General features: G+C 44.4%; 1 protein-coding gene across 5 annotated transcripts in view; it reads right to left on the bottom strand.

Moving 5' to 3' along the window:
• Positions 1–21392, bottom strand: part of st18 (ST18 C2H2C-type zinc finger transcription factor) — a 575669-nt gene that overhangs the window by 30619 nt on the left and 523658 nt on the right. For all 5 annotated transcript variants that reach the window (XM_072467783.1, XM_072467784.1, XM_072467782.1 and 2 more), the window contains 4 exons: positions 15555–15776; positions 11890–11981; positions 10103–10206; positions 9573–9716 (listed from right to left, as the gene is read on the bottom strand). In XM_072467783.1, coding sequence (XP_072323884.1) covers positions 9573–9716; positions 10103–10206; positions 11890–11981; positions 15555–15776 — 562 coding nt within the window. The remainder of the gene's footprint in view (positions 1–9572; positions 9717–10102; positions 10207–11889; positions 11982–15554; positions 15777–21392) is intronic.

Genomic DNA, 21392 nt, shown 5'->3' with positions numbered 1-21392 from the left:
CAACAGAGCTATCCATTCTACGCGGCTCGCCCATGACGTTCTTGGGGTGGGAGAATCCAGCCCTAAATCATGGATATAGGGCGTAATTCTCCCAAAAAGTTAATTTGTGGCAGGTTTAGAATTTTCTTTAACAGTGCGGAGCTGAACTCAGAGATCGGGCTGCAATTTTGAAAGGGTGCCCCGATCTCTAATTGAGCTTGTGGGTCACCCACACCCCCACCCATGGGCAATGTCACCCCACACACATGGACACTACCCCACACCCCCAAGTTAGGACACCCCGCTATGGGCTCCCTGGGGATCCCCCCTCTTCAGCCCCCCCCCCCCAAGACCCTGGCAGAACCCTCTCCCTTCTAGAACCAGCACCCAACACCCCACCCTCCCCAACCTCCCAGAGGCCCCTACATACCTGCCCTGCACTCCCCCACCCTTCAAACCCCCTTCCACCCTGATTTCATGGGCATGCCGCCCCTTACCCTTGGCAGTGCCACTCTGGCACTCAGGCACCCTTGCCTTGCACTACCACCCTGGCACCCAGACAATGCTCCTGCTGGCTTGGCAGTGCCACCTGGGCACTTTGGCAGTGCCAGGGTGGCACTGCCAAGGTGCCAGCTGGGCAGTGCCAAGTTGCCTACATTCCAGAGGGAGGGCCAGGGAGCCACCCTGCACTTACCCTGACCACACTGGGGACTCCGGTGGCCCAGGGGACCCACCGGGTGCCGTCCTACCTGGTCCACTTTTGTGTGGACCAGCACTGACCGGCACCCGGCTGCAGCCTTGTTGGGGAAGCTAAATAATTGAAGGAGGCCAGTGGATCCCACGCAGGTAGGTCTTAAATAAATTTTTGACCTACATCTGCGAGCGTAATTTGGGGCGGGGTTCCGAATCCGACATCCCGTGGGATTTTGGAGTATTCCAGGAGGCACGGAGCCTGTCGGCAGGCTCACTGGAGTTGTTGCCCTTCATTCTCTGGCCACATTGCGCTCAAGCGAGAGCCGATAAATCGCGCCCATAAACTGTGAACAGCAGTGGGATCCCACTTTCTACATCTGCCACCAAAAATAGCTATTCTTCACCCACACTCTCTATTTCCTGTCTTGTAGCCAGCTAGCTATTCATTCTGGTATATGTCTAATGACGCCACATTCTCTGTCCTTGGGCATGGTTCAGTCACCGTGATACACCCGGCATGGAACCAGACCCGATGGGTGAATCCATGGAGAGCGCCAAATCGGGATTCATGTTGGGCCCCGGGCCGATCACGTGTCACACGACTCGCCACACCTGGCATGATCTGGATCAAGCCATCACTGGGGGTAATCTAGATAATAATATTTGAATGAGCCATTAGGTTGACTTAAATATCTCAAAGCCACGTTCAACTGGTAGCACAGTGGTTAGCACTGTTGCTTCACGGTGCCAGGAACCCGAGTTCAATTCCTGGCTTTGGTCACTGCCTGTACGTATTCTGCACATTCTCCCTGTAGCTGCGTGGGTTTCCTCCGGCCGCTCCTGTTTCCTCCCACAGGTCCCGAAAGACGTGCTCGTTAGGTGAATTGGACATTCTGAATTCTCCCTCAGTGTACCTGAACATGCTGGAGTGTGGCGACTAGGAGATTTTCACAGGAATTTAATTACAGTGTTACTGTAAGCCTATTTGTGACACTGATAAAGATTATTATTAACTGGTGCCCAGGAGTCAACAGCCATGCCTGCGAAGCCTCAACCAGGCGCTGGGTTCCATAAGCATGTACCAGGTGTGATGACCACATGGAGGGGGTCTTGGAGGCCATGGCAGGGTAGTACTCCAGCACTCCTTTGGCACCCAGGCAGTGCCACCCAGGAACCCTGGCACTGCCACACAGGGACCCAGGGTGTGCCAGCCTGGCAATGCCAAAGTGCCCAGATGCCAGATCCCCTTGGAGACCTCCACGAGTGCCATTCCGTCTGGTCCCCATTTGTGGGGACCACTAACAAACAGCGTTCACACAAGGTCTTCGATGCATAGGGCTTGAATCCCAAAGCCTCAGGTACCTCGAGAATCTGCACATTAGAGTAAGGCTTATTGCCGCGCTCACTAATGTAGATTGGTCTAAATGTGATCTCGCCCATTGTGGGCGGGATTCTCCTTGCAATGACTTGTGAGATTTAGTTGGATCTCGTGAGGCGTTGCGAGCCGGGTGAATCCCGGGAGCGGGGTCTCCTGGCTTTCACCAGCTATGCTGCATGTAGCGAGCTGCTTTTCCACCGCAGCGTGGCTGGAAGATCGCGCCCTAAGTGTCATTTAATACCGGTGGGGAACTCGCCGAAACTCTCTGAAAAACCGGCCACAAATTAACTTGGAAATCGTTGGGTAAGGCTTAACTCTAATGCGATGCTGATTAGTCCACAGTTCCCAGGAAAAGTTCCATTTCCCTTCATAAATGTAGCTATTGTAAGGGCCCTTCCTGTTGATTCCCTTTTTCCCCCTTTCTTTATTTCTGTTGTTGTCATTTTTATCCTTGGATTCTTACTGGACTTATATCTTCAAGTCAAGTAGGGGAAGTAAGGAATTCAGAAGTTACAAAGAAGAACACTGTGTTAGCTTTGAACAGCAGGACTCAGGCTTTCTGGCACCTGATAGATTGGTGGGACTTGGTTTGATTTGTTGGCTGGTGGCCAGTTGTGTGACCAAAAGGCTGTATTCTGCCGGTAACAAGCGGTGATTTGATCCTGCCCGTGTGGGGTGGCTTTTTTCAGAGAACCAAGGAAGTACAGTTTGAGTCCTGGATGCTCAGAAGAAAGGATTATCTCTCTTGTCTCTCACTTTTTCTCCAGAAAAGCTGTATAGCTGTAGAGGCCTGAATTAATCTAACGTGAAAATCATTCCAGATCGAAATTAGAAATCTTGAACTGACAGCCTAAATAGAAGGAAGGTGTGCTGGAAGACACTATCTGAAATAAAGATGCTTATCTTTTTACTTTCATTATTATTTTACACCCCTCTTTTCTTTACTGTGTTTGTTTATCTGTCTTGTGTGTGTGTATCTGGGGTGGAGGTGAGTTAAAAGGGGAGGGGGGGGGTTGGAACTAGATAATACTGAAACTGTTATATTTTCTGCAGTTTTAATCATAGTTATTGTTATTAATAAAATTAATTATGTTTACATTTACAAACCTGGTGACTGTAGTTATTGGGTAACCAAGGGCCAAAGACTTTGGATGTTTTTCCAAGATTTTTTTATTAATTTCAATTGTGTTGTGACTCTGGGTCACGTGGGCCTGGAATTGACTGCACACTAGCTCAGGGGGTTGTAACCCTATCCCAAAGTACCTCCGGCATTATATCATTTTGTGAAAAAATATTGAATGCATATAATAGTGCCACTACTACCCCTTCTCTAACTTCTTTATGGATAGGCAGTCACTGTACTATCCACTGCCTAAAGTTAGCCTCATGTTTCATATCATCTTAAATTAACAACAGTGTTTTATAAAATAATCAATACGGAGCACACATTTATTTCTCAGCAACTAATTGTAAAACACAGATATTGCAAGTATCAATTTAATAAAATATTAAGATATCAATCGCTATTGAACTGATTTGTATTATTCCTTTTATGGTTATTCTTAGTTATTTTAATTTTATTACTCCAAATTGAGTTAGTCTTGAATTTGAAATTACCAGTTAGTTGGACTGTTGAGTTAGGCAATAAAACATGATGCAACCATTCTTCAGTTGATTGCGCTCTGACTATTTTGCATACAGGAGGTGAGTTACTCCCGTTACAGGGTAGTCAGGAGATGGGTTACTCGCTGCAGGATTCTGAGTCTCTGCCTTGCTCTTCTAGCCGCAGGGTGGAATTCTCCAGCCTCCCAGATGTGTGCTTTTTGACAGCACGTGGTTCACTGGCAGCAGGATTCTCTGCTTCCTCCGTTGTCAATGGGATCTCCTATTGAAACCATCCACGTCGCTGGGAAACCCACGGATGGGTAGCGCTGCTGGCTGGACAGAGAATCCCGCCACCAGTGAAAGGCCAGAGAATTCCAGCCACATTATTTATATAGTTAGTGCATTCTGGTCGATGGTAACCCCAAGGATGTTGCCAGTGGGAGGTTCTGTGATGGCAATTACATTGAATGTCAAAGGGCAATGGTTAGATTCTCGTGTTTGTTGGAGATAGTCATTGTCTGGCATTTGTGTGGCGTGAATGTAACTTGCCACTTGTCAGCCCGAGACCAGGTCCTGCTGCACTTGGACATGGACTGTTTCATTCTCTGAGGAGTCGTAAATGGTGTTGAATGTTGTCCAATCATCAATGAATATCCCCACTTCTGACCTTTTGATGGAAGGCAGATCATTGATGAAGCAGCTGAAGATGGTTGCGGCGAGGACACTACCTTGAGGAAATGCCCATATAAAACAGGAGCTGCCTCCAGTCATGCTTGATTTTCATTCGCGAGGAGTAGGGAAAGCAGTGTACGCAGATAAGACCTTGTAGGGGGTCTAAACTTTCCGGAGTCCTTCGTAGAGATGGGGTACCCTTTTGGAGAGGTAGGTTACCCCTTTGGTATGGTCCCGCCACAGCTTTGGGAGAGGTAAGGTGTCCTTTTGGAGAGGCAAGGTGTCCTTTGGGACAATTAAAAGATGGACATGAACGTGTATAAAAAGTGCATAGACCCATTATAACTGTCAAGAGAGCTGTCAAGAGGAAATGGCAAGAGTCAAAATTGTCAAAAGAAGCCATCAAGAGGAACTGTCAAACTGTCAAGAGAAACTGTCAAAAGTGTCAAATGGAACTGTCAAAACTGCCAAAAGTTGAACAAACAATTATTAAATGCAACTGAAAAAAGCTGGTGCCAGGCTGTCAAGGCATTTAAAATATTTGCCCTTTAAATCTTTGAAGAAAATGTCCTGTTAAAAAAAAATCATTGCTTGCTCTTTGTCTGTTGACATACGCCTGAGGGCTACCATAACTGGATTAATGCTGCATGACTGATTTCACAACCTTTCATTATCACAGTAGGGTACCTTCCATTTCATTATTTGTTTTGACAGCTCCAAGTGCTTATAGACTCTTTGAAGTAAGACTATGAATGTTTATTTTCATAGGAGATTATGCACATGAATGAAATGTTTGTTATTATAAGGGTTTATGTCATTAAAGTAATTTAAATATAGTGAATGGGTTTTTATGAATAAGTGTGTTTTTTAGCATAGTGAAATCTGCAATAAACACCATAACTTTATTTATGAAAATGAATTGGGTACCCTAAATTTTAAATTAAAAAAAAGAAATCATATGCGGAAATGGAATATGTGTGTATACCAGAGTGTTATTACAATTAGAAATAATGTATTAATGAGAAAATGGAGACCTTTACATATCAAGCAGATGAAGTTTTAAGTTTGACAGTTTTAACGGGCAGCACGGTAGCATTGTGAATAGCACAATTGCTTCACAGCTCCAGGGTCCCAGGTTCGATTCCGGCTTGGGTCACTGTCTGTGCGGAGTCTGCACATCCTCCCCGTGTGTGCGTGGGTTTCCTCCGGGTGCTCCGGTTTCCTCCCACAGTCCAAAGATGTGCAGGTTAGGTGGATTGGCCAGGATAAATTGCCCTTAGAGTCAAAAATTGCCCTTAGTGTTGGGTGGGGGTACTGGGTTATGGGGATAGGGTGAAGGTGTTGACCTTGGGTAGGGTGCTCTTTCCAAGAGCCGGTGCAGACTCGATGGGCCGAATGGCCTGCTTCTGCACTGTAAATTCTATGAAAAAAAAATGGGCAGAAGTTCATCAAGTTGTATTACCGGTGGGTTATAGAAAGGCAGTTTTGCAGGTAGCGCATGAGACTCCTTTCGGGGGTCATTTAGGTGTAAGGAAAACTTAAGCAAAAATACAAAAATATTTTTATTGGCCTGGACTGCATAAGGCTGTAGATGAATTTTGCCGTACATGTCACACATGTCAGATAATAGGGAAACCTCTGGCATTAATCAATCCAGCATCTTTAATACCCATTCCAGCATTTGAGGAATCTTTTACAAAAGTCCTAATTGATTGCATGGGACCCCTGCCTAAAATCAAAAGTGAAAATCAGTATCTGTTGACCATAAAGGATGTCTCTTCTGGATTTCTGGAGGCAAATTCATTAAGAAACATTACATCGAAGAGAGTTGTAGAGGAGTTAACCAAATCCTTTACCAGCTATGGACTACCAAAAGAAATTCAATCAGATCAGGGATCCAATTTTATGTCAAAGTTATTCAAGGGAGTTATGGATAGCTTAAGAATAAAGCAACTGAACTCAACCGGCATATCACCCAGAATCACAAGGGGCATTAGAAGGATGGCATCAAACTCTGAAGACCATGTTGAGGGCGGATTGTCAGGATTATCCAGAGGATTGGGGTAAAGGAATTCCATTTACACTATTTGCAATTACGGATGCACCTAATTAATCAACTAAATTCAGTCCATTTGAATTGATTTTTGGTCATAGGTGAGAGGACCACTTAAACTAATCAAAGCGGAATTGGTGAGTCAGCGATCGGAGACTACATTGTTGGTCTATGTGTCAAACCTTAGGGAGAGATTAACTAGAGCTAGTGAGTTGGAAACATTTACAAGTGTCACAACAACTATTGAAAAAAGAAGCAATAAGAAATCAAAAATTCATAGTTCTGTTAGTGGGGGAAAGTATTGTTACCAATGGTAGGGAAACCATTAAAAACAAGATTTAGTGGACCATATCAAATTGAAAGGAAATTGAGTGAGGTGAATTATTTGATAAGAACGCCAGACAGAAGAAAAACTCACAAAGTGTGTCATATTAATATGCTCAGAAGGTATTTTGATAGAGAAGGAAAGAAGGAGGAAGTGTTCGTCAATGTAGCTCACGGAGAAGAGATAAATCCAGACGATTCTGAATTTGACATTCCTCAAAATCAAAATGATCCAAAAGTTATTGCAGTCACATAGAGCTGTATGTGGGAATAAATGGTGAAGTACAAAAGTAATTATGCATGATGTAGATGTAGGAAATGCTATTCCCATTAAACACCATCCATACAGGCTCAATCCACTAAAGTTAGCACAGGTACAAAAGGAGATCGACAACATGCTTAAGGAGGATATCATCAAAGTGAATTGCAGCAAAGGGGCTCACTAATGGCCATGGTATTGAACCAGATGAAACACAACGAATGTGTGTGAACTATAGAAAGATTAAAGCAGTTATAAAGTCAGATTTGTATCCTATTACTCGTTTGGAAGACTGTGCGGTTGCAGCTTGTCAGCCTCCCAAGTGTCAATCATAGACCCAGTGAACCTTGCACCATTTTTCATTGGAATCGATTGTGTTCCACACGGCACAGGTGTTAGCCCCTTAATAGTAGCGGAATCGATCCAGGTGTGGCGCCAGTTTTTCTGTCATGAAAGTCTACGAATTCTGGGTTGCCATCAACATTTAAGTCTCAGAAATGAAGAATCCCACCTCTTGAGTTTGGGCACAGGGGCTGGTTTAGCACATTGGGCTAAACAACTGGCTTGTAATGCAGAACAATGCCAGCAGCGCGGGTTCAATTCCTGTACCGGCCTCCCCAAACAAGCGCCGGAAGTGGCGACTAGGGGTTTTCACAGTAACTTCATTGAAGCCTACTTGTGACAATAAGCGATTATTATTATATTATTATTATTGGCGTTACAACATTTCAACATTTCTATTCGTAACAATTTATCTGATACAATTGTATGTCCGGATCATAAATTTGGACAAATTTAAAACACAGAATGCAGAACTATTCAAGTGTAGTTGATTAATTTATGAATTCTCCATTTTTTTTATTCGTTCACGGGTATGGGCGTCGCTGGCAAGGCCAGTATTTATTGCCCATTCCTGAGGGCATTTAAGAGTCAACCACATTGCTGCGGATCTGGAGTCACATGTTGGGCAGACCAGATAAGGATGGCAGATTTCCTTCTCTAAAGTACATTAGTGAACAAGATGGCTTTTTATAACAATCAACAAGGGTTTCATGGCCACCTCTTTTAGGCTTTTTAATTCCAGATTTTTATTGAATTCAAATTTCACCATCTGCCATAACAGGATTCGAACCCGTGTCCCCAGAACATGACTCTGGGTCCCTGTATTGCTAGTCCAGCGATAATACCACTATGCCACTGCCTCCCTCCATGTGGCAGGAAGAGAAAATATTTTTCTCTTTGCTGATGCTTTATCACGACTATAGCGTGTGCGAAGACTAAAATGAACTATATTCATGTTGATGTTTGCTTGTTTAAAAATGTAAAAGGATATCATACAGAGTATAAGTATATAATCTTTAAAAATGTTTAACTTTAAAAGGGTTTTAGAAAAATGAAACTATCTGTTTACATTGCTTGTTCATTTTTTTTAAGGGGAGGTGTGACGATTGGAAGATGTTAGGAAAATTGGTTTATAAATGTAGTGGTCAATTCAAGGGTTAAAGCCTAGGGTTAGAATATGTCTGTTTAAAAATAATTCTGTTCTGCAGCGCCTGGGTGGGTTCAGCAGCCAGCAGGTGAAATTGACTATGGAATGTGGTTTTCAGTCTGGGCTAATGCATAGTGGTTTTCCTGGGGAAGACCCTGGGGAGTTAATGTGCTTTGCAGTCTGCAAAGATAAGTTGTTGTTCACCTTGGAGAGATAAGGTCATTGCTGGGTGGAAACAAGGAAGGCAGAGAGACATTCTTTTGAAAGCATTCGAGAGGGGGCTGTTGGAGAAACTTCATGAGAGGAGGTGCCTTCTGATATGCCTGATGCTGAGTCTACAATTCTCCCACAGTAAGATAGATTGAGATCTGTATGTGGGCTGGATTCTCCCACACAGCCTGCTGCAAGAATGCCACAAGAGGGGCAGCACGGTGGCACAGCGGTTATCGCCGCGGCCTCATAGCGCCGAGGTCCCAGGTTCGATCCCAGACCCGGGTCACTGTCCGTGTGGAGTTTGCACATTCTCCCTGTGTCTGCGTGGGTCTCACCCCCACAACCCAAAGATGTGTAGATAAGTGGATTGGCCACACTAAATGGCCCCTTAATTGGGAAAAAAAGAATTGGATATTCTAAATTTATTTTAAAAAAGAACGCCATGGGTGAGCCGCGTACAATGGAGAACACCATTGACCTCGGGCGAGATTCTCTCCGGTTGCCGGGCAGACGTGGTCGGAGAATCCCGCCCTGTTTCTTTTCTTGCAGTTGAATGGGAAATTGAGTAGTAGTGTTTAAGGTGTAATTGTAAGCTGTTTTTTTAGGAGCAAAGTTAAAAAGTTTAATATTGTAGTTATAATAAAGTTTTGTTTTAAAAATAACCATACAATCCTGGAACGAATCATTCTCTCCGCACAATCTTTCAAATAAACTAAAACATTGGGTTTCAGTCCCATATCCTAGCTACTGTTGGGGTCTGGCCTGGGATCGTAATAAATCTCGCAATGATATCACAAAACATATCAGTTATAAAGATTGATTTTAAGGGGTCATAAATATTCACATTTTCATAGTCGTTATGCTGTTCAAAAATGTTTTAGTTTCAGTTACTGATTTGATATCTTACCATTTGTGGGAGTTGAATGTCAGCGAGGCTGTTAATAAGGGCCTGACTCAGACCAGCTAATTCCTTTAACAAACTCTCATTGTGCTGCTCAATTAGTTTATTCTCCTCCTCAATTGTTTTCAAATTGCTCTCCATGGAAGTAATCTAAAAATTTGGAAATAATTTTTCTTTAATTACATAATGGGCGTTTTACAAATTTCACAGAAATACAGCTTTGATTTATTACTTGCAATGTAGCACTAAGACGCTTGCATTTATTAATCTACAGAATTAGCTAGTATGTCAAGTTGAGTGCATTGATGTGGGTATCAGCTAAACCATAAAGATTAACATTTAGGAACACGAAATGGGGAAATAGATTCAAACATTCAAATAAGGGAACCAAGTTCACAGCATTGTTTTGGGTAAGAGTAACAGGTAATCTTGTGTAGCAAATCCACTTCTCCGTAGACACCATTTCTACATGTTCGGCAAAAATGCATGAAATGGTTTCTGGTGTTATGTTCAGCTCCAGTACTGGTTAACATTACCTGTGTCTGGAGTTTTATCATATCTGCTTCAATTTTTAAGTTTGATTCATTCAGCTCCTTAATCTCGTCATCCAAGTGATTGATTTCCTCCTCATTTTCAGTTCCTATAGGAAGTAAAGGCATGACATTTATTGATGTGAAATATATCCATAAATGTTTTTTTCTTTTTGTTTTAATAAATTTAGTGTACCCAATTCATTTTTTTCCAATTAAGGGGCAATTTAGCGTGTTCAATCCACCTACCTTGCACATCTTTGGGTTGTGGGGGCGAAACCCACGCAAACACGGGGAGAATATGCAAACTCCACATGGACAGTGACCCAGAGCCGGGATCGAACCTGGGAACTCGGTGCCGTGAGGCAGCAGGGCTAACATACTGCACCACCGTGCTGCCTCAATATATCCATAGATGATGCAAACGTTGAAAGAATATGCTACTTGTTAAGTTTAACTTAGGTACTGCAGACTGAATGTTCTGTGCTGATTTCATAGATATAGGAATGCTTTCTCTGTTAGGACTAGGAGGAGCTGCCAAATTCCCCCCACCAACCCCTGAAAATCCCCCAAAGGGTTCCATTTGTAAGGGAGCTGAGATGCTAACCAAAGTTACGTACTTTCTTCTGTAACAAAAGATTTGGATTTCCAAGTACTCCCCATTACCACTGTTACCCAATTCCTAATTTGATGAGACTCATAAGCAATGATGTACCCACAAACTGAGAGGTTCAGGTATATATGAATCCCCACTCGACTGTGCCACTGACCATTTGATGAGGTGAGCCATTTCTGACAAATGGGTAGTTTTACAATCTCCTTCCTGGATGTTGACTGTTTTTTCAAAATCCTCTGCTTCCTCACCTTTCTTTCTTCTTTTCACGCAACTCATTGATCAAGTTTTAAATCACCCTCCTGGTATCTCCCACTTTGACTTGGCAATGACTTGTTATCTGCTTCTTTGGCATGCCTTGGGATATTCTCCAGCTTTTACAGCACTATATAAGCGTAAGTTGTTGCTGTAGTATTACATTTCCCTCTTTACCAATCAAGGAAATCTCGTTGTGCAATGGGTACTGATTCTGGGTTTGAGCCCACCTTTGACGGCCAAAGAAGGTGCATTCGTTATGTGGCCAAACAGGTTGAGCATCAACCTGCAAATGCTTCCAACATATGCCAATGGCAGGTGGTAAGAGTGGTGAACAATGCTGGCCAGCGATGTGATGGAAAGAACATTGGAGTCTCTATCATCACGATCTATAACTCCAAACTGCAACATGCACGTTGTACATAGCAACATGAGTGAATTGTAGCACACCACAATCACCACAATTGGTACTCATTGATTTTTGTTTTTACGTACTATCTTGGGAGGTGGGCATTGCTGGCTAGGTCAGCATTTATTGCCTATCCCTAATTGCGATGAGATGGTGGTGGTCGGCTTTCTGAACTGTGACAGTCCATTGTGCTGTTGGCATGGAAGGGAAAACAGGAGGAGGAGTCAGGTAAAACACAGAACCCAGAGAATTAAGGACTGTGGGAAGCTTTGTATTCCTGAGATCAGTAAAAGAACATCATTAATTTCAATAAGCATTTGGTCAAAATTATAATATAAAAGTATACGTATGAAGTTCTGGTGTTGGAAGATAGAGGTAATTTATTTAAAGAACTAGTGATAACGTGGAGTGCTAGATAGGAATGGGAGGGGCTATGTGTCTGAGATAATAAGCCAAATCAACTAATTTTAATTGGATGGTATATGTCTTCTGATCAGAATTAATATTTGTTCTTACCGCTACTTGCCCTGAGCTTGATGGTCATCAATTCATCACCTGGCAGTTTGCCTTTCTTTAGTGCGAGGGAAGCCCGGGGACAACCTGACAAACTGGAAACACAAAAACGGGATGACAAAAACCATTTTCCGTTCACTTCAAAGAAATAAATTTATCAAGTACTTAAGAAGCTGCACAAATATATATTGAAATGCTGAGCACGGTGGTGCAGATTGAATCAAGCTGTAGTTTCAATTAAGGGACACATGCCTTTCAGCTGTGGGTGTCAATGATCTCAACCAAAATCAATTTAGAGTGATGTAAAGTTAGAAATGACCATTTGCTGTTTTGAAAAATACATTAAACTGTTTACTTAAAAGAAAATGAACAGAATATTCCAGAAACACCTCAAAGAGTCATCTGCTACTATTGACAGCTGTCATTTCTAGTCTTAAATCTTAGACTGATGAAAAATTAAATAAGGATACGTTTGAACTATATATAACCAAATTAGACATGTTTAAAATTGGAAAATGTTATATCCAGTCCATGACCTGATTTTAAAAATAATTATTACTTCACTTTTTTTTCTTTCTTCATTCATGGGATGTGAACATTGCTAACAAGAACAACATTTGTTGCCCGTCCCTAATTGCTCTTGAGAAGGTGGTGGTAAGATTCCTTCTTGAAGCGTTGTAGTCTGTGTGGTGAAGATGCACCAGGTTCAGTCTAGGACATTGCCCCAAGGAGCTCCTGCAGTGATGTCCTATGGTGAAAATGATTGAACACCAACAACCACAACCATCTTCCTTTGTACTAGGTATGCCTCTGGTCAGTGGAATCAGGTTCATTTCAATTGACTTCAATTTTACTAGAGCTCCTCGATTCCGCACTTGGTCAAATGTTGCCTTGATATTAAGGGAGGTCACTCGCACATCACCTCTGGAATTCAGCACTTTTGCCCATGTTTGGCACAAGTCTGTAAATGAGGCCTGGAGCTAAGTGATCCTTGCAGAACCAAATCTCAGCATTAATCAGCAAGTTATGGGCAGCACGGTAGCACAAGTGGATAGCACTGTGGCTTCACAGAGCCAGGGTCCCAGGTTTGATTCCCCGATGGGTCACTGTCTGTGAGGAGTCAGCATGTTCTCTCTTTGTGTGCGTGGGTTTCCTTCGGATGCTCCGGTTTCCTCCCACAGTCCAAAGACGTGCAGGTTAGGTGGATTGGCCATGCTAAATTGCCCTTAGTGTCCAGAAACGGTTAGGAAGGGTTATTGGGTTACGGGGATAGGGTGGAAGTGAGATCTTAATTTGGGTCGGTGCAGACTCGATGGGCCGAATGGCCTCCTTCTGCACTGTATGTTCTATGTTATTGATAGCACTGATGATAACCCTTTCCATTAATTTGTTAAAGACTGGAAGTATTTTGACGAGGCAGTAATTGGTTGGATTGGATCTGTCCTTTTCCTGTGGATGGGACATACCTGGAGAATTTTCCCCTTTGTTGTGCAAATGTTTGTGTGTTCTATATCTTCATACGCACTCTTCTTCCTTTGTGGGATAGTGGGGAGGTGTTGGAAGGATTAGCAGGCTGATGTGAACCACGTCATGAACACTGCTTCCATGATCAACAAATCCTGGAGTGGGATTTGAACCCTAATCTTCTGGTTCAGAGGTAGGATAGTTACTGAGCCAAAATAACTCCTCACTGACTAGATGCTAATGTTGTACCAGTACGAGAACAGTTTGGCTAGCGGCATAACTAGTTCTGGAGCACCACTTACAGCACAGATGTTATTGGGATCCATAGCCTTTGCTGTGTCCAATTTTCTCACCAATTTTTGGAGTAAATCAAATTGGCTGACGGCTGACGTCTGTGATGTTGGCAACCTCCAACAGGAGGCTGAGATGGACCATCCACTTGGCATCTTCAACTGAATATGGTTGCAGACACTTCATCCTTACTTTCTGCACCAACATGCTGGACTCTGCCATCTTTGAAGATGATGACATCATGGAACTTCCTCCTCATTTTAGTTATTTAGTTGTCGATCACCAATTCACAACTTAATATGGTAGGTCTGCAGAGCTTTGATTTTATCCTTTTGGTTGTGCGATTGCTTAGGTCTGTCCATCTCATGTTGCTTATGATTTAGTATGCATGCCATTTTGTGCCATATCTTCATCAGGGAAGGACTTTATTTTTTTATGTATGCCTGTTGCTGTTCCTGGCATGTTCTACATGCTCATTGAACCATGTTTGGCCCACTGGCTTGATGATAATGGTAGAGTGAGCAATATTCCAGGTCATAAGGTTACAGACTGTTGTTGAGAACAATACTGTTGATGTTGATAACCCACAGCACCTTATGAATGCCCAGTTTTGAGCTACCAGATCTGTCCAGAATCCATCTCATTTAGCACAGTGGTAGCCACACAACACAGTGGAAGGTATCCTCACTGTGAAGAAGAGCCATTACCTAAACAAAGACTGTGCAATGATTAGTTCTACTAAATACTGTCGTGGATAAACACATTTGTGACACCAAACTGGTGAGGGTGAGGTCAAGTAGGCTTTTTCTTCATACTGGTTCTCTCACCATAGTTTTACAGTCAAGTTCTTCAGGACTTGGCCAGCTTGATCAGTAGTGACTCTACGAACCACCCTTCGTGGTGGACATTGAAGTCCCCCATCCAGAGCAAATTCTGTCCTCTTGCTACCTTTAGTGCTTTTTCCATATAGCGTTCAACATGGTGGAGTACTGATTCATCAGCTACGGGAGGGCATTAGGTGGTATTCAGCAGAACGTTTCCTTGTCCATGTAATGAAATAAGTCTTTATGGGGTCTGGAGTCAATGTTGAAGACTCAAAGTCACTCCATCCTGGCTATATACCACTGTGCAGCTAGTTAATTAATATTCTGATTATATTTTCTTTGCTTGTATATTTTCTCTGTGTATATTTTACCACCAGTGAGTGTCGCAAATAGAATCCATCATTCTGCATTCAGCTCGAATGGCTCTGCAAATAGCTGAGCACTACGTTCAATTCATTCGAAAAGGGGTTACATTTTTCAGCAAACGCATTTGGAGTTATTGGGTTAATGCATGGGTTTAAAAAGTGCACAGGGATATTGGCATGTTAAGTGTTTGCAGGGAAACTGCACCAATATGGAAATATATCCCACCTCAGATCACAACACTGTTTGCCTCTTGTTATACGATCTTTTAAGCTGCTCTGTTTTCTGACTCACCACTTAATATGAAACAAATGTGATGGGTTTGATTCTCCGTAGGCGGGATCCTCCGTTTTGCTGGCAGCGCACTCACGCCTGCAGGTTTTCCGACGGCATGGGGTTGCCCACAATGGGAAACCCCATTAGCTGGCTGCTGAGACAGAAGATCCTGCTGCCGGCGGGGGCGTGCCACACCAGAAAACGGGCATGGTGGGGTGGAGAATCCCACCCAATACTTTTCTAAATTTCTTAATTTGGTCATATGTTATAGTATTTTGAATAAAAATCATCTTTTAAAAGTTAATCCAGATGGATGAAATTAATTTACAGCAAAGTATGAAGTATTATGCAGGACAAGTCATCCAGTACGAATCTATTCGTTACAAATTTGGCTACCAAGTAACTATATTTTTATTACAAGCCTAACAAGAAGAATGCTTTCATACTAACCTTCTGTGAGTGACAAAACTGCCATTAATATGACCAGATCCATCACAGCCTGGTGTAGGACAAGTTGTACCTTCAGCTTTGCCAGATTTCCATGGGAATTGGGATCCATTCAGAGAAGCCTCCTTTTGTCTCTTTGCAGCTAAAGGACAACCTGATGCACTGCGATGTGATGAGTACTTGCCAGATATATGACCTTGCCCATCGCAACCTATCACTGGGCACCTTAAAAAGACAGCAACAATGCATAACTCACCTTATCTATTGACCATGGCATCAGGCCACAAGTAGAAAAAAGTTATTATACAATAATAGAATCACAGAATGGTTACAGTACCAAAGGACTGCTCAGTTTGCCATGTCCATACCACTCTCTGCAAGTGCAGAACAGAGCTAGTACCAATTCCCAGCCCTATCACCACAACTCTGCAAATTGTATCCCTTTGGATACTGAGCCACTTTCCTCTTGAAAGCCACAATCTGACTCCATCACACTCTCAGCCAGTGCATTCCAGATCTTAACCAGTCGCCACATAAAAAAGATTTACTTCACCTCGCCATTGATTCTTTGGCCATTCATATTATATCATCTTCCTTTGGTTCCTGATCCTTCCAACAATTGGAACAGCTTCTCTCTAGCTACTTTGTGTAGAGCCCTCATTATTTTGAAATCTCTAAGGAAAACAACTCGAACTTCTCCAATCTATCCATTGTAACTGAAGTCCCTCATTCTTGGAATTATTTTCATGAATCTTTCCTGCACTCTTTCTAAAGTATTCTTTCCTAAACTATCGTGCGCACTATTGTACCAAATACTCCAGTCGAGGCACAACCATTGTTTTTTTACACACCCATCAGAACTTTCTTCCTTTCATACTCTATGCCACTACTTATGCAGCCTAGGATTTTGCATGATTTTGGATTGGATTGGATTTGTTTATTGTCACGTGTACCGAGGTACAGTGAAAAGTATTTTTCTGCGAGCAGCTCAACAGATCATTAAGTACATGGGAAGAAATGGGAAGAAAAGAAAATACATAATAGGGCAACACAACATATACAATGTAACTACATAAGCACTGGCATCGGATGAAGAATGAGGTCAGTCCATAAGAGGGTCATTTAGGAGTCTGGTGACAGTGGGGAAGAAGCTGTTTTTGAGTCTGTTCGTGCGTGTTCTCAGACTTCTGTATCTCCTGCCCGATGGAAGAAGTTGGAAGAGTGAGTAAGCTGGGTGAGAGGGACCTATGATTATGCTGCCCGCTTTCCCCAGGCAGCGGGAGGTGTAGATAGAGTCAATGGATGGGAGGCAGGTTCGTGTGATGGACTGGGCGGTGTTCTCTGAAGTGACTCTCTGAAGTTTCTTGCGGTCCTGGGCTGAGCAGTTGCCATACCAGGCTGTGATGCAGCCAGACAGGATGTTTTCTATGGTGCATCTGTAAAAGTTGGTGAGGGTTAATGTGGACATGCCGAATTTCCTTAGTTTCCTGAGGAAGTATAGGCGCTGTTGTGCTTTCTTGGTGGTAGCGTCGACGTGGGTGGACCAGGACAGATTTTTGGAGATGTGCACCCCTAGGAATTTGAAACTGCTAACCATCTCCACCTCGGCCCCGTTGATGCTGACAGGGGTGTGTACAGTACTTTGCTTCCTGAAGTCAATGACCAGCCCTCAATCTGCCCTGTTTCCTTCAACAATGTATGTACAAGTAATGTCTTGGTCCCTATACCACTTTCAGAAGTTCACCCTTTGTTCTCCCAGTTCTTCCCACCAAAATGCATTATGTCACACTTCTTGACACTAAATTTAATCTGCCACATATCCACCACTACCTTCTTGCAGTCTGAAAAATAACTTATCATCATGACTATTTGCTTTCTGTCAAACAGCCAAACTAATATTCATACTGACATTGCCCTTTTTATCTCATGGGCTTTAACTTTACTGACAGATGTGTGAGCTTCCATTCATCTTTCCAGATCAGCACAGTTATTTGTTTGGCTGTTTGAAGGCTGCCTCCAAAAGCACTCATGGATTCTGTCGTGCAAAGTTTGTTTATTCAGCTATCCCAGGAAATGTGAGTTTGATGGCTTTGACAGATTTCCAAGCTTCTGAAGAGAACAATATTATCTCAATTACCATTCAAGTGATGTTTCTTCATTTTTAGAGATGTGCAAGCTTTTCAGTGTTATTATAGGGCATATGAATTCTGTTTATAAAGTGTATAATGAGTGTGTGAGTTACAGGGAGTAGGGGGCTGAAGGACATGGTGGTAGGGAAGGGAGAATGACAGGGGCTGCGTGCAAAGTGGGTAGAATGTTGAAGAAGATTAAGAGGAAGGGGTTTAGGATGGTGGATATGAGGGAGTTGGGGTAACGAGCAGAGGAGGTGTGAAGGGATAGGGGTATAGAAGGGATGTGGGGTAAGGGTTAAGGGATATGAAGAGGGGCTACGTGTGAAGGGCTAGGGCAAGCAGGATAGGCATGAAGGGGTTTTGGGGGCTAAGAGGTGAGGGGCTAGGAGGGTGAAGAAGTAAGGGAATTAGGGGGTCGAACTGGGAGTAGGGGTGGTGGGGTGAAGGGGAGTGAGGGGGTCGGGATGATTGACTGGTCCATTGTTTCCGGGAACAGGGGCGAAATTCTCCCCCAACGGCGGGATGTCCGCCGACTGGCGCCAAAGCCGGCACCAATCAGACGGGCATCGCGCCGGCCCAAAGGTGCGGAAGGCTCCGCATCTTTGGCGGCCTAGCCCCAACATTGAGGGGCTAGGCCGACGCCGGAGGGATTTCCGCCCCGCCAGCTGGCGGAAATGGCGTTTGTTTCCCCGCCAGCTGGCGCGGAAATGACGCGGGAGCGTCAGCGGCCGCTGTCAGTTTCCCAGCGCATGCGCGGGAGCGTCAGCGGCCGCTGTCAGTTTCCCGCGCATGCGCAGTGGGGAGAGTCTCTTCCGCCTCCGCCATGGTGGAGGCCGTAGCGGAGGCGGAAGGGAAAGAGTGCCCCCACGGCACAGGCCCGCCCGCGGATCGGTGGGCCCCGATCGTGGGCCAGGCCACCATGGGGGCACCCCCCGGGGTCAGATCGCCCCGCGCCCCCCCCCAGGACCCCGGAGCCCGCCCACGCCGCCTGGTCCCGCCGGTAAATACCAGGTTTGATTTACGTCGGCGGGACAGTCAATTCCTGGGCGGGACTTCGGCCCATCCGGGCCGGAGAATCCAGCGGGGGGTCCCGCCAACCGGCGCGGCCGGATTCCCGCCCCCGCCCAATCTCCGGGAGCGGAGACTTCGGCGGGGGCGGGGGCGGGATTCACGGCGGCCAACGGCCATTCTCCGACCCGGCGGGGGGTCGGAGAATGACGCCCCAGATGTGGGCTTTCTAACATGGCAGCTTTGGCATCTGCCCACTGCTGTCTCTGTCAGAGGCAGCAGGCTCAATTTCAGCTGTCCCACCCTTCAAGAGATTAAAAATTCTACTTGCCAGCACAGCTATTGGGATTAATCCTGACTCCTGCTCCTCACCTCCAATGGGAAAATTCCAGTCCTTGCACCCAGGAATATTTAATAAACAATCTGGCTCTTGTTTGATTGTAATTTATTTTCTGCGTTATTGCCATAACATCACATTCCCATGTGGTAATTTTTGTCTGCAGTTTTATGCGTTGGCATGCATGCACTGTAAACCTAATTTTGACTTTATTTTATTACCTTTTAATCTGACCCCTTGTAAGACCTGACTATTCCTTACTCCAGTGTTATGTATTTCTCCCAAATCCCTGGTGAATCTTGTCACTTCTTTCTCAAGTTACAACCTGGTTTCCATCACCCCACCAATTTAGTTTAAATCCTCCCCATAGCACAAACTGAAGATTTTGGTCCTGGCTCTGTTCAGGGATCATCTGTTTCACCAGTAAAGGCCCGTAACCTCCAGAATGGGTCACAATGTCCCAGGAATCCACAACTAAATCTGACAAAAGTGGTGCTGTTGTCTGATGTATCGACTTCTATTTTGCAGAGGCTGAGCGCCAACTCTCAAATTATTTTCCTGACCTCCCCCTGGATCGTGCCCCCACCACCGAATATCAAACTATTGTTTCCAGGATTGTTACTGATCTCACGTCTTCTGGAGATCTTCATAGTTTCCAACCTCATAATCCCCCAACCCCACACAGGCCACTTCAACCTCTTTCCAAAAGTCCACAAACAGGAATGCCCAGGTAGACCCATTGTTTAATCCCATTCCTGCCCTACAACTTACTCTCCCTATCTTGACTCTATTTTCTTTTACCTTATCCTTCAGACCTACATTCATAATTCTTCTGACACCCTATGTCATTTCAACCATTTCCAGTTCCCTGGCTCTAACTGCCTGCCCTTCACAATGGACCTCCAATCTCTCTACACCTCCATACCTCCACAAAGACAGAAGCTCTCTGCTTCTTCCTTGAACGGAAGCCCGAACCATCGCCATCCACCACTACCCTCCTCTACCTGACTGAACCTATTCTCTTGTATAATTTCTCTTGTAACTTGTCTCACTTCCGCCAAATAAAAGGTGTGCCTATTGTTACCCGCATGGGCCTCAGTTTGTCTGTCCTTTTGTGGGGCATGTGGGACACTCCTTGTTCCATTCCTGCTCAGGCATCCTCCCACAATTCTTTTCCTGTATAATCAGGACTGTATTAGTGCTGCTTTGTGCTCTCGTCTGGATCTGGAAAAATTAATCACATTTGCTTTTACCCTGCTCTCACCTTCACATTCTCCATCTCTGACACCTTCCTTCCTTTCTTTAACTGCTCTGTCTCCATTTCCAAAGACTGTCAATCTCCATCACATCTGTTAAGGTAACGCTACCTTCCACAACGATGCTTCTGACATGTTTTTTTTCCTGAGCTGAGGTCCCCCCCCCCACCCCCCCAACCCACCCCCCGCATTGTGGTCGTCATTGTCCTCAACTGTGTCCAACCCATTTACCCCGTCTATGCTCTCACCCATTCCTCAGCCTCCCAGAATCATGATAGGGTTCCCCTTGCCCTCAATTTCTACCTCACCAACCTCCGATCATCCTCTGCTATATCTTCCAACTCCAACATGATGCCACCACCAAGCACATCTTCCCCTCACCTTCCCTGTCAGCATTCCATAGGAAACGTTCCCTCTGTGACACCCTGATCTGCTACTCTATCACTCCCAGCACCTCACCCCCACTTCCAACTACACATTCCTGTAGAGTTGTAGGAACTGTAACGCCTGCCCCTTTACCTCCTCCCTTCTCACTGTCCACGGCTCAAACACTCCTTCCAAATGAAGCAATGATTCACTTGTCTTTTTTCAATTTAGTCTACTGCATTCACTGCTCACAATGTGGTCTCCTCTACATTGGGGAGGCTAAGTACAGAACGGGGGGCCGTTTTGCACAAGACCTTTGCTCTTTCTATAAGCATAACCCAACCTTCCTGCCGCTTGCCATTTCAATTCACCATTTGCTCTTATGCTCACATTTCTGTCCTCGGCCTGCTAAAAATGTTCCGGTGAAGCCCAATACAAACTGACAGAACAGAACTGCAACTTCCGATTAGGCAGAAACAATACAACAATGAGCAGATAATTTTCTTTTTTGCGTGATAAATATTGACATGGAAAATATTCCCTGCTCTTCTTCAAATAATGCCAAGAGATCTTTTACATCTACCTAAACAGGTGGAAAAGGTGTCAGTTTAATTATTCATCTGAAACATTGGCTGGGATTCTCTATTCGGGAGACTTCAGGTGGGATTCTCCGTCCCGTCGCACCCGTTTTCCGCTACGGCCTGCCCCCGCCAGTAGCGGGATCATCCGTCCCGGCAGCCGG

The sequence above is a fragment of the Scyliorhinus torazame genome, chromosome 11 (genome assembly GCF_047496885.1).
Source record: "Scyliorhinus torazame isolate Kashiwa2021f chromosome 11, sScyTor2.1, whole genome shotgun sequence".
NCBI classification, from domain to species: domain Eukaryota; kingdom Metazoa; phylum Chordata; class Chondrichthyes; order Carcharhiniformes; family Scyliorhinidae; genus Scyliorhinus; species Scyliorhinus torazame.
The sequence above is the reverse complement of the archived record's forward strand: the minus strand, read 5'-3'. Positions and strand labels throughout refer to the sequence as shown.